Genomic DNA, 14,559 nt, shown 5'->3' with positions numbered 1-14,559 from the left:
ACTTTTTTTTACTTAATAACTTACTAATAGCATTTTCTATGGTATAAATATTATCTTACAACATCATTTTTAATGATGGAAGTTTCTAGTTTACAGAGATGCCATAATTAATTAAGCTAGTCCCCTGGAACATTTAGAGTGCTTTCAGTTTTTATGCCAAAGAACCCTATTCCCATATGTTTGCATATTTCCTCAATGATTTCCTCAGGGGAAAGTTCCTAGAAATGGTATTTCCAGGTCAAAGGGTAGGCATGATTTACTGTCTAGAAAGGTTGTGCTACTTTACTTCATCATCAGCAAAGGATTGGTAATTTATTGCCTGTGGATGCTTTTGAAGTATTTTTAATCCTCTTTGTACAAATTTTATTTTACGATTAATTATCTCATTTTTACAGGTATTTTTCTTTGCAGTGAATTTAAAATGAACCTTGCTACCCACTGTGCAAAACCTTCTCCAAATTAGCATTTCTTTCCTTACAAATGAAAGGTATATATAAATGATAGGCATAGAGTCACGTTGTTTACTCAATGGAAAGATTTTTTCCCCTCATAAAATACATAATTCTGAACCAGCTCATTATTTTGGTAGGTGGAGTTGGTAGCAGCCTACCTGTTACAGTTACACGATGCCAAAGAACTACTTCTCTTATACTCTTCGTCTGTCACCTTCTGAAATCCCATAATGACAGAGTCCTTCATAAGACTAGAAAGTTTTAAGCATCTTGGTCTCAGAGATCATCCCGGTCAAAATTCTACTATTGTGGAAGGATTATTTGCAGACAGTGGCAGACAGGATGGAGCGGGGGTTATCCCTCTGCTTCCAGATTGCATCATCCAACGCCAATTTCTATGGCTGTTGGGTTGAACTTGGATTGTGGTGTTTCATCAGTCACAGAGGAGCCCAGGACTCTGGGTGGGCAGCTAGTTACTGCGGCCATGCATCGTTGGCCAAAGTGGAGGGCTGGGCACTCCTAGAGAAGTGACTGGTCAGCTCTATAGGGAGCTGACTACACATACCAGCAGGGAGCCAGCTAGCTAGGACATTGGTTTACTGCAGCTGTAACTAATGAATAACAAGAGACTGAAGTTTAGAGAGGGAAGGAAGGCCAAGAAAAGCTGAGAACTTAACATGAGATACTTACCACATAGTTAGAAATACTCGGCACGTTTGAGTTTCTGGACTGCAGTCAAGGATACTGAATACTTTGTTACTTAAGGAGGGAGAGAGTGGAATTCTTTTTCAAAGAAAACACATCTTACAAACTGCTAGGCTAACTTGCAGTCCTGGAATAGGGTCTTCAGACCCCAATTGCAGAAATACTCCATTAAAAACTATCACTCTTGGTGAACACTTGGTGCCAGCGAACTTAAAATCACAAATGCAAATGTCACACCAAAATAGCTAGACGATAAAGTCGTCGTCCAGATGAAAGAGCATATGGTTACAGCTAAATGTCTCTTTTTAGATTATGATAAGCATGAAAATCAACTTCTTACAGACAGCTCGACCCTCAGCATAAGTTTATGCATCTCTAGGAGATCAACTTTTCTGGGAAAATCCTGGAGGAATGGTTAAGAGCTTGTTCTTCAGAATCAAGCAAACCAAGGTTGGAATGCTGGCTTGTTTCTACCAGTTTCATGCCCTTGAGTAGTACTCAGTGAGTAACCTCACTGAGGCCTTATTTCCTTGTTGTAAAATGGGAATAATAACAGCATCTGTTTTATAGGGCTGTTGGTAGGGTTAGTTGAGATAATGCACAAAGGGGGATTAGCATTCTGCCATGCACAAAGCGTTCGACCAATGCTAGGTGTTGTTACTAACACCCTGGATAAGAAGAATATTTGATTTGTTTTGGAGAATAAATAAAAACAGGATTAGAGTGTGAGAAATGAGGCTAATTTAGCATTAGAAGACTGAGGATATATCTTTAGAATTGGAGAGAATGCCCTGAGAAGAGAAAAATCAATCTGAGTAGAGGAAGCGGATGCTGGCAAATTGGAAAACAGTCCTAACTTACCTTTTCTCCCCAAAGAGCACCTTCCCTGCATAGAATACGGTAACTATAAAAAGGTAGCGCTGAGATGCTAATGTCTCTGCCTGTAAAAGGCCTCTTTAGGACAGCATCTGCATCCATTGTAGAGCAGTGGGTTCCAGCAGCGGACATCGAGACCAGAAATGTGTGGCGTATGTGGTGGAGGGCATTGAAAGGCATCAAGTCAACATTTTAATAGAAGTTGAAGTTAAATTTGACTTGTGTGGAGATATGGGATATACCTCTTGTGTGGAGATATGGGATATATAGGGATCCTCACCTGGGAGATATTTCCTCCCCTCTTTCCCTGAAGAGGGACACGTCAACCAGCTTTTTATGTTCATGAAAAGGTGACCTGAGCTTAAACAGTTGAGAAATACTACCAAAGACCAGCAAACTGCAGTCTGTGAGTGACATCTGGCCCACTGCCTGTTTTTTTAAATAAAGTTTTATTGGAAGATAACTGCACCTTTCATTTACATATATCCTCCTATGGCTGCTTTCATGCTACCACTGCAGAGTTCAGTAGTTGCAACAAGGGCCTGTGACCCTCAAAGGCTAAAATATTTACTGTCTGGCCCTTTACAGAAAAAAGTTTGCTGATACTTGCACTAGACTGTGAAGTCTTAAATGGTCACATCTTACTTAAGCTTTCTGCTTTTCTTGAGCTTATGTAAAGGCAGTATATAATTTTCCTTTTAACAGAAATTTTGTGACCAAAATTTGCTTTCTGTTATCTTCATAAGATGCATCCTATAGGGAGTTTCCTGCTCAGGGAACTGAGATCCCACAAGCCATGTGGCATGGCCGAAAAAGAAAAAAAAGATACGTCCTATAGATGTTTAGTTTGTGACTCTGTTGTTCAAGACGTTGTGATGGACTGCTAATGAAATTAGAAACTCCAAGCAAATTCTAAATAGTTTCAGCTCTTCCTAGGCCCTGGAAACCTTGGTGAATTTACCAGACTAGACTTTGTTAGGAAAAGTAGCTAGTAAAAATATCAGAGATTTGAAACCAGAGCTAATTAGTTATTAAGGATCTCAAGTTTTAAAGAAAGGGAAGACAATGGAAAAAATAACAGAAATCATATATGGTTTGATGACAATTTAAGGCTGAAAATTAGGTGTAGTAAAACCACCACCACCACCAAGAAAATACACACTGAAGGAGGTTTTTATGTAACTGCTAAATCTCATGTACATCCACTCGGGTTGTCAGAACTGTGTGATGTGCTTGTCTGTTTTAGCTTCGACAGTGGCTTGTATGGATTGACTTGTCCAAAGCCAGGACTTTGAAGATATTCCCATAACCTCATATTCTTCAACTCTGCAGTCACGGCTCAGTGTGCACTCACCTGTAGCAGTGGTTCTGACTTTGCCCCCCAGGGAACATTTGGCAATGTCTGGAGACAGTTCCGGTTGTCGGCAGGGTAGGAGGGGTGTGCTGCTGGCATCCAGTTGGAGGAGCAGCCCTGCCCTTCCCACTACCCCAAATTACCTTGTCTAAAATGCCAGCTGTGCCGAGAATGCGGAACCCTGCTGCAGAGAAGGTGAGATATTTCAACATGAAAATCATTCCATCATTAGATTCTCTAAGAGTATAGTTATCATTAGGATTACCTACTCCTCGTGTCCAGTTTGAAACTGCACTTTGCTCTCATGGTTGGGATAAACATTTTTTAGTTAAAAACAAGTCAATTGAAAGAAAAATGTTAGCTCAAAAATACTATAGATGGTCAGTGGATGTGTTATATGAAATATGAAGGAGATGGTTGAATGAATTAATTTAAGAAAAAAAATGCCCTATGCTATTATGCAAATGAGATTATTCTCCGATTGTGGTCCTTTTAACCACGTCAGTGTTACTCCAACTTGTCTCCACATGTTCAGTGAGTCCTCCTGTTTCATCTCCTCTAACCAGTTTTGAAATATTGAGGACAAGTTTTTAATTCTCTGATACTTGGCGGCTCTTCTGTTCTTGGGACCGAGAGTGTAGGGCAGGTGAAATGGGGAATTTACTGTAGTTCAGCAGATTTCACTTTCACCTTCACCGTATCTCAGGACAGCATCTCACGCTGCTCCACGTCCAAAGCCACTGCACATCACTTGTTGGAAACCACACAGCCCAGAGGCCCTCGTCATCGTGGATGGAGCATTTGTTGGAGGGCTCTTTGTTGTCAGTCCCACGTGGGAAGCACTGGGTTGTCTGAAAGTCTTTATGAATATTCATGGCATTGGTTTGCATATTACACACAAAATCCCTGGGGAATAAGGTACAGAGCCAATCTGGCCCTACCCCCTAGAGGTTCTGATGCAGTCGACCTTGGCTAATCTCTAGGAATCTGCATAACTAACAATTGTCTTGAGTGAGGCTGGGCCAACGTGGAGAATCACTGAACCCCCTTTTCATAAACCAAGTTTTGGGGTTTTCCTTATCTCCTGATGAACCAACATCTTTTAATCTGTTCCAGGGTGACTTTCCAGCCAATAGTTATAAGCAGTATTGCGTGTGAATTTATACAATAGTACGCTTGCTGTTATTTGATTATAACATTGCACTTTTGCTCTTACTATTGATACTTAATAGAACAAAAGAAAAACAAAAATCCCCTAAGGGTAATATGGATGAATCAAAGATGGACATCACTAGGCCTGCTGAAATTGAGGAATCTTTAGCTTGTGTTTGATAGACTTCAGACAGAAGAAATGAAGAAAATGAATAAGTTTTTTTTTTTTTTTTTAAAGTAGAAATACTGTCATTCAAGATTGGGTCTAAAAGTTGAGGCATACTTAGGAAATATAAAATATCCCCTTTGGTGAAAATATTTTTTTCCCCATAGTAGGCATATTTCTTGCATACCTTAGCGTGCTGTCTTTAACACATTTTCAGGGCCATGTCCAGAAGAAAGGGGTTGCCAATAATAGAATGACAGTGAGAGACCTATTCTCCACATCCTTTATTTGAACAATCAGGGTGACAGTCTTTCCCGATGTAATTACAGTCCTCTCTCTGGTGGTTAGGTTTTAAGGGAGCTGGTGATCTCATCTGTTATTCAGACATCAGCGAGATGTTGGTAAGTCTTCTATTTGCCAACCATAGCCCTGAAAATGTTAATTTGCATGGCTGACTCTCCACCCTGAAAAGGATTTTGGGTTTGAATTCTTACCAGTGGCTCTTGCCGCTTGGCTTTCTGAAGTTACCTAGTCTAGTGGTTAATTAGACTTCAGTCTGGTAGCAAAAGAATTAGGTAACTGTTATTAGATTAGGCTGTAATTTTTAAGATCTTTTACATTTTTTGTTAAAAATTTATAAGCATTTTGTTTTAAGATAATTGTAGACTCACATTTGGTTGTAAGAACTATTACACAAAGATCCTATACCATTTATCCAGTTTCCCTAGTGGTAATATCTTTGAAACAACAATGCAATATTATAACCAAGATAATGACATTCATAGAGTCAAGATACAGGACAGTTTCATCACTGCCAGGATCCCTCATGTTACCTGTATAGACAGCCCCTCTTCCATTCTGCTCCCTTCTCACACACCCCTAACCCCTGATAACCACTAATCGAATTTCCATTTCTATAATTTTGTCATTTCAAGAATGCTATTAATGCAGTCATACAGTATGTAACCTTTTGGGTTTGGCTTTTTTCCCCCCACCCAGCATCATTCTCTGAAGACGCATTCATATTGTTTTTATAGCTGAGTGGTATTCTATGATATGGACGTTCCCCAAATTGTTTAACGATTTACCCATTGGAGAATAGACGGGTTGTCTCCAGTTTTGCGCTGTTACAAATCCAGCTGCTTATGCATCGAGTTCACAATTTTTTGTGTGTGGGAAGTTTGCATTTCTCTGGCATAGAGTCCTAAGAGTGCAATTGTAAGTCATATGTTGCTTGCTTAGTTTTTTAAGAAACTGCCATACTGTGTTTCAGAGCTGTACCATTTTACATTCCCACCGGCAATGTGTTATAATATGTGATCCAGTTTCTCAGCATCCTTGTCAACATTTGGTGGCATTATTATTATTTTTTATTTCAGCCAATCTGATAGGTGTGTACTGATGTTTCACTGTGGTTTTAATTTACATTTCCATGAAGCCTTAATGATGTTGAACATTTTCTCATGTGCTTCTTGATCATCTGTATATTCTCTTTGGTGAAATGTCTGTCTTTTTTCCATTTTGTAATTGGATTGTTTGGTTCTTTACTATTGAGATATGAGGACTCTATATATTCTAGATACTAATCCTTTGTCAGATATGTGGTTTGCAGATATTTTTTCCCCAGTCTGTAGCTTGTCTTTTCATTCTCTTAGCAGAATTTTTCACATAGCGAAAGTTTTAAATTTTGATGAGGTACAATGTGGCAACGTTTTCTTTTATGGATTGTGCTTTTGGTATGAGGTCTAAGAACTCTTTGTTCAGACCATGATCCCAAACATTTCCTCCTTTTTTCCCCCTAAACTTTTAATAGTTTTTTAAATATTTAAGTCCATTTTCAGTTAAGTTTTTTTTTTAATTTTTCGAATAGCTGTATTTTTTTTTTAACATCTTTATTGGGGTAATTGCTTTACAATGGTGTATTAGTTTCTGCTTTATAACAAAGTGAATCAGCTGTACATATACATATGTTCCCATATCTCTTCCCTCTTGCGTCTCCCTCCCTCCTCTGTTAAGTTTTGTATGAGTGTTTTGGGTTAAGGAGTTTGTTTATTCCCTACGGATATTCGGTTATTTGGGAACCTTTTTTTTAAAAGACTACCCTCCCTCCATTGCTTTTCCACTTTTGTCCATGTTTTTATGACCCTTGGTAAGTTCAGTGACTATGCAAGATGAAAGCCAATAGAATTGATTTTAATGATTTTACTGATATCTTTAAGAAATAACAGAAATTCTCTTTCCTTTAATTTACAGTATTAACTTTTTACAGTATTAACTTGGACTGCACCCTAGCCTGGCAATAATCTTTGAGTCTCTGGGTTGAATTTTCTGAGGGAGAATCTGGTTGGTGTTCTTCAGCATTCATTAGCTAGTCTAGTGTCTGGCCCAACTCTTGACCGTCAGTTATGAGGAATGTCACATGACACATAGGGACTATCTCTTTCTAGGACTTAAAGTCTTTGGCATATACCAGGCCTATGATTTGAAATTAGGCCTATGGCATTTGAAATTAGAGTGTGTGCCGTAAATGCTTATATTATTTGCGCTGATTTGGGATTTTTATTTCTGGGAGTTTTTCTGCAGTGTTTAGTCTACTGGTGTTATTGTCAAAGTATGAAGAAATTTGCCTCCAAATAAATACTTATTTTCTTTTGATTCCAGTGATTTTCTGAACGACATAATACACCCATTGTGGAAACAGCTTGGGGTTTTAAAATTTTATTTTCCCAAAGCAACATCACATTTATGGCTTATGAATATTTTACAGGTGAAAACATCAAAAAAGAAAATATCTAAATGTAAATGCCAGTAATATCTGAGTCAGTAGTGATGCTGAGTGCTGTCTTTGTATTTCCTTGCAGATTTATCAGCGATGTTGGTTAGTATTCAAGAAAGCTTCAAGCAAAGGTCCAAAAAGACTGGAGAAATTTTCCGATGAACGTGCTGCATATTTTAGGTGTTATCATAAGGTAAGACTCGATTGTTGTAGCTTGCCAGAAATCTGTTCATAACTAAGGAACTCAAGTTCATTGAGTCTGAAAACTTGTCTTGCTTTTTTAACAAAGGTACAAATGATACTTTTTCCAAGGACAAAACATCTCTAAAATAATATCTACTTGCTCATCGTTTAAAATAATTGACTGATGTGAAGTCCCTCTTCTGGTGTCCTACTATTTGTTGTTGTTTTTCCAATCTCTACCGTAGAAATCACCATGTTTTGTAAATTTTCAATTGCGTGGTAGGCCCTTCTCCCAACATTGAAGCCCCTGGAGGGTCAGGATTGGATCTCATTATGTCTATCACAGTGCCTGATACAGAATAGATCCTCAGTCAGTGCTTGAAATGTGGGGTGAGGAGGGAGGGGAAGAAGCTGGAAGAGGTGGATCCAGTAGCACAGAAATTTAGCCAGGTGAGGGAAAGTGAATAACCTTCCCTTTTGTGCAAATTCTCCAAAAGTGGTGACTTTCCAACATCTTACTAAGGGCCTGTGTTGACACCTTGGTTTATACAATAATGAAAAGCAGTAGAACAAGCTGTATTCCTTCTCAGCTTAGAGACATAAAGTGTATGCTATGCTTTAAAGGCGCATCTATATAGACATAAGGGAAGGAAAAGCACAGAGCAAGACTTTTGAGATAAGTAGGAAAGGGAGTCAAGAGTAGCGTCTTCCATGTGCTTCATTTCCCCACTATTTCATAGCGAAGTTCTACCTTCCAAGGTCAGCCCCATTTCCAGCCTTCCTTTTCTCCAAAGGAGAACCCAAGTACACATCTGTATGAGTCTAGACTTCCTCTACTGTTTATCCTCCATATGCCAGATATTACCACTATTCAAATAAAATTTTTTTTGTCCTCAGGAAGGAGTTGTTGCGAATCTATTATTTAGGAGCGGTGATCCAGGAAGCCAGGGAGAGCATAACTTTGAACCCTTGAAAATAATCTGAGCCAGTCTCTCCATTTCTATAACACCTGAAACTATTGATGTCCAGTCATTTTGGACCAGCTGTAATATGTCCCACTTATCCCGTGCATACCCAGGGTCTGTTCTTGTAACAAGATGGCGAACAATGATATAGGAATGACGTGCTTCATTTTAATTTGAGAGGTCTTGCCTTAAAACGGAGCTCAAGATGCCCACAGGGGTGTTTGGTTTATCTCTAGGACAAGGACAGAGTTGCTTCCTTTCTCCTTCCCTTACCTGGCACTGATTCCTCTCCTCCACCTCTCAGGTCCATCGCATCCTGGTGACTAGACTTTCTGCTGTGGTTGAAAATCATTCATTCTTCATTGCCTTCACACTGTAATTAACAAGGTCATCCAAAGGCTTCACCCCTAGGCAGCCAGAACTTGTGGTTATACATCAGTTCTTCTCTTGAGAATCCCAGCCAGTCTATAACTTTACAGTCTCCATTTGCTCTGGGTTGTGTGCTTGTGTCCCAACCACCCAAATTCCTGTGTTGAAACCTAATCCCCAGTTGTGATGGTATGTGGAGGTGGGACCTTTGGGAGGTGATTTGGTCATGAGAGTGGAGCCCTCACGAATGAAATTAGTGCTTTTATCAAAGAGACCCGGGAGAGCTCCCTCCTCCCTTCCGCCAGCTGAGGACACAGAATCTATGAACCAGGAAGCAAGTCCTCACCAGACACTGAATCTGCGGGTGCCTCTACCTTGGTCTTCCCAGACTCCAGAACACTGAGAAATAAATTTCTGTTGTTTTTCAGCCACCCAGTCTGTGGTGACTTGTTACAACAGCCTGAATGGACTAGAATACCGTCAGACTCGTTCTCTTTGCTCACTGTGTGTGGCCACTGATGTTGATCAGTGCTTTCTTGTTTTGGTAGAGTTGCATATATTTCCAGAAATATCTGATTCTTCACAATCCCCTATACCAACCTTTCTGAATGCAGAAGAATAAATAGACTGTATTTTGCTTACAGACCTATATATTCCTAAGAGAAGAAAGAGGACAGGTGAGGAGTATTTTATAGGAACTCCCCAAATCCAATCCATCAGCAGATGGTGTTGGCTCTGTGTTCAATATGCAGAGAGACTCTCAATGTTTCTTACAACCTCTGTTGCTATTGCTGTGGTCGAAGCCACCAGGCTGACTAATTCCCAGCCCTCTGAAGTCTATTCCAAACACTTATATCACATCCTGAAACTCTAGCTCAGAGCCCTCAGCCAAGTCCTTAAAATGGCCTACACATCACTCATGTGACTGCCTGTCGCCTGTTTAACTTCAGCTGCACAGTTTCCCCAATCCAACTTTATTCTGCGACAGGTGCCCTGGGCTCCTCACTCTCCGCAGAACATGCCAAGCACATTCCTACCTTCGAACTTGCTCTTCCCTTTGCTTTGGCTCTCCCAGCAAATATCCTCAAAGTTCACGTCCTTACTTTGTTCGGGTCATTGTTCAAATTCCTCCTCTACGGGAGACCATTGCCTGCCCCCATTATTTAAAATGGAATCCTTGGACACCCTCCCTCTCCATCTCTCTTTGTTTTTCTCTTTAGCACTTATCACTACATACATATCTACTTGGTTGTTTCTTATTTTCTTTACTCCAACACCACCAAAAATAAGCTCCACAAGGGCAGAGATTTTTTTGGTGGGGGCATAAGTCTGCTTCTACTCCTTATCAGGGCCTAACACATAGCAGACACTTTTTAAACTATTGATTGAAAAGCTATGAATATAATCGACAGAGGACATGGAATACATGTAGATGTCTTTGTGTCACACTTTTATTTAGCTTATCAGAAAATCTTGAGAAATCTGAAACCAGGAAAAGGAATTTTGATTTGGAGGAAATGGGGTGCGTGGGGATGGGAGCACAGAAAGCCAGGATTGGGAAGTTTTATGAGGACAGACTCAAATGTAAAACCAAAGTGGACTGAAAAGATTCCCCTTGAATGTGAAACAAGTAAGGGGAGATTGAGGACAAACTTGCCCTATTTCCCAGACTTCTACCTGCTGGCTTTGGAATTTAATGTGCAAATCTTTGGGGAATGTGATAAGCCACAATTCTCTTTCATCTATCATTAACCAAATAATCATTAACCGAAGCTCATTAACCAAAGCTCAGAGCATTAGAATGGAAGAATTACCTACACTAAGCCTCCAAGCCCTTGATGAGTTCCTGTAGCCTATTCATCATCCTTACTCTTTCAGGCCTGATACGTTTAGTATGAATTTCTCAGGGATATATAAAAAGCTGGAGTAACTCTGAGATGTGCATTTTTTATCTAAATTCTGTGTAATTTATGAATCTTGATAATACTAGGGTGATAAGTAGCACACCGTGAACAGATTGAGGAGTTCATTTGAATACAAATAAAGCAATTTCCAAAAGAAATGAAGAACTGTATATTATGCTATTTGATCAACACATAGATGATGTGGCATATACACCGATATCTCTCCTGTAGGACATCTGTGGCATTTATGGGAATATAGCGCTTCTTTTGTTCCACTTTTAAAGATATTATTATGGAAAAAAATGCCAGCTTTATGTATGTGATTCGTTTTAGAAGTTTTAAAAGCAAGAAATTGTCTGTAGAATTTTAAAACTCGGTGCTTTCCTCACTGACAAGGGAGCCAAAGGTGCTCTCATGAAAAATTGGAAAATAAATATATGAATAATGCACATACAGAACCATTCATTTTTCATGTCTTCTGTGAAGCACCCCTCAAGCACCCACAGCTGTCAGAGACGGCTGTGAATTTGATTAACTGTAATTGCAACGATATTAAGACTCCAGTGACTTTATTTTTCATTTATTTCTTTCCAGTTTTATTGAGAAATAATTGACATACGTCATTGTCTTAAGTTTGAGACAAAGGACTCCAGCGACTTCCTGACCTTCTTGTGAAACACAAGTTTATCGTTTTCACTCAGCAAATCAAAGTTGCTTACACCAACCAGAAGGGGGGTTGAGAATTTCTGTGCCCACTTTTACTTTTCTGAGATGAATAACAACCGGGAAGAAATCTAAGTGGAGAGACGATTGTCTGTTGTTTTTGAGACCAAGGCAGTTAGTATGGTGGGAAGTATGCTGACCCTGGGCTTGGTAAACCTACTTTCTCTTTTCCCTTTTTTTCTTTTCTTTCTCTCTCTTTTTTCCTTTTTCAGCTAACCTCACTTTATTTATTTAAGTAAAGTGGACGTACACATATTATGTTTCAGGTGTACAGCATAGTGATTCAGTTTTTTTTTTCAATTAATTTTTATTGGAGTATAGTTGATTTATTATGTTGTGTTAGTTTCTACTGTACAGCAAAGTGATTCAGTTATACATGTACCATATATCCAGTCTTTTTAGATTCTTTTCCCATGTAGGTCATTACAGAGTATTGAGTAGAGTTCCCTGTGCTGTACTGTAGGTCCTTATTAGTTATCTATTTTATATATAGTAGTGTATATATGTCAGTCCCAGTCTCCCAATTTATCCTTGCCCCCCCCCTTTCCCCCTATAAAACTCTTAGACGAAAATATAGGCAGAAAAAAAAAAAAAAAGAAAATATAGACAGAACACTCTCTGACATTAAGCACAGCAATATCTTTTTTTTTTTTTTTTTTTTTTTTTTTTTGGGGTACGCGGGCCTCTCACTGTTGAGGCCTCTCCCGTTGCGGAGCACAGGCTCCGGACGCGCAGACTCAGCGGCCATGGCTCACGGGCCCAGCCGCTCTGCGGCATGTGGGATCTTCCCGCACCGGGGCACGAACCTGTGTCCCCTTCATCGGCAAGCGGACTCTCAACCACTGCGCCACCAGGGAAGCCCAGCAATATCTTTTTTGATCCACCTCCTAGAGTAATGAAGATAAAAACAAAAATAAACAAATGGGACCTAATTAAACTTAAAAGCTTTTGCACAGCAAAGGAAACCATAAAAAAACCAAAAAGACAGTCCACAGAATGGGAGAAAATATTTGCAAACAAAGCGACCGACAAGGGATTAATCTCCAAAATATACAAACATCTCATGCAGCTCAATATCAAAAAAACAAACAACCCGATCAAAAAATGGGCAGAAGATCTTAATAGACATTTCTCCAAAGAAGACATACAGATGGGCAGAAAGCACATGAAAAGATGCTCAACATCACTAATCATTAGAGAAACGCAAATCAAAACTACAATAAGGTATCACTTCAAACAGGTCAGAATGGCCACATCAAAAAATCTACAGATAATAAATGCTAGAGAGGGTGTGGAGAAAAGGGAACCCTCTTGCACTCTTGGTGGGAATGTAAATTGATACAGCCACTATGGAGAACTGTGTGGAGGTTCCTTAAGAAACTAAAAATAAAGCTACCATATGAGATCCAGCAATCCCACTCCTGGGCATATATCCGGAGAAAACCGTAATTCGAAAAGATACATGCACCACAACGGTCATTGCAGCACTATTTACAATAGCCAGGGCATAGAAGTAATCTAAATGTCCATCGATGGAGGAATGGATAAAGAAGATGTGGCACATATATACAATGGAATATTACTCAGCCATAAGAAAGAAGGAAATAATGCCATTTGCAGTGACATGGATGGACCTAGAGACTGTCATACTGAGTGAAGTCAGACAAAGACAAATATGATATCACTTATATGTGGAATCTAAAAAGTGATTGAGCATTTTTGCAGATTCTACTCCATTATAGGTTATTACAAGATAATGGGTGTAATTCCCTGTGCTATATCCTCCTTGCTTATCTATTTTATATGTAGTAGTTTGTATCTGTTAATCCCGTACCCCTAATTTGTCCCTCCCCTCTCCCCTCTCTCCTCTCTCCTTTGGTCACCACAAGTTTGTTTTCTGTATCTGTGAGTCTATTTCTATGTTGCATAAAAATTCATTTGTATTATTATTTTAGATTCCACATATAAGTGATATCATACCGTATTTGTCTTTCTCTGACTTATTTCACTAAGCATAATATTCTCTAGGTTCGTCCATGTTGCTGCATATGGCAGTATTTCATTCTTTTTTATGGCTGTGCAATATTCCACTGTGTGTGTGTGTGTGTGTGTGTGTGTGTGTGTGTGTGTGTGCGCGTGTGTACACATGCACACCCCATCTTCTTAATCCAGTTGTCTGTTGATGGGCACTTGAGTTCCTTCCATGTCTTGGCTATTTTCAATAGTGCTGCTATGAGCAATGTAATCCCCTTGAGAGTCATCCAAGTTGCTGTGTTGTGTGTTTCAATATTCTGTCCCTGTTTATTGTTAAGCAATGTTCCATAGTATGGAGTACCACAGTTTATTTACATTCATCCACTGAAGAACTAGTTGTTTCTAATTTTTTATTATTATGGATAAAGTTTTTATCTTTCTTGGATAAACTCCCAAGAGTGCAACTACTGGATCATATTGTGGCTGCATGTTTATTTTTATAATAAATTGCTAACCTGTCTTAACAGAGTGGCTGTGGATTTTACATTCCTACCAGCAATGAATGACTGATCCAGTGTCTCTGCATCTTCACCAGCATTTGGTGGTATCACTATTTTTATTTTAGTCATTCTGATGGTGATATCTCATTGTGGTTTTAATTTGTATTCCCTAATGGCTAATGGTGTTTAACATATTTTCATGCACTTAATTGCCATCTGTATATCTTTTTCGATGAAATATCTCTTCATATATTTTTACCAATTTTTAATAGATTTTTTTTTAACCATTGAGTTTTGGTGATTTTTTATGTAGTCTAGATTCTACTCTTCTGTCAGGTATGTTGTTGCAAATATTTCCTTTTCCATAGCTTATCTTTTATCCTCTTAACAGGATCTTTTGCAGAACAAAAGTTTTAATTCTAATGAGGTCCAGTATTTGAACTTTTACTTTTATGGATTA

At 39.0% G+C, this 14,559-nt stretch overlaps 1 protein-coding gene across 3 annotated transcripts in view; it reads left to right on the top strand.

Annotated features, from left to right (window-relative positions):
* The window catches only part of DOK5 (docking protein 5), a 269,427-nt gene that overhangs the window by 191,961 nt on the left and 62,907 nt on the right, over positions 1-14,559 (top strand). For all 3 annotated transcript variants that reach the window (XM_032607210.1, XM_032607212.1, XM_032607211.1), the window contains one exon: positions 7,567-7,674. In XM_032607210.1, coding sequence (XP_032463101.1) covers positions 7,567-7,674 — 108 coding nt within the window. The remainder of the gene's footprint in view (positions 1-7,566; positions 7,675-14,559) is intronic.

This window comes from Phocoena sinus, chromosome 15 (genome assembly GCF_008692025.1).
Source record: "Phocoena sinus isolate mPhoSin1 chromosome 15, mPhoSin1.pri, whole genome shotgun sequence".
In the NCBI taxonomy this organism is placed as follows: Eukaryota; Metazoa; Chordata; class Mammalia; order Artiodactyla; family Phocoenidae; genus Phocoena; species Phocoena sinus.
This window is presented reverse-complemented; position numbering and strand designations above follow the sequence as displayed.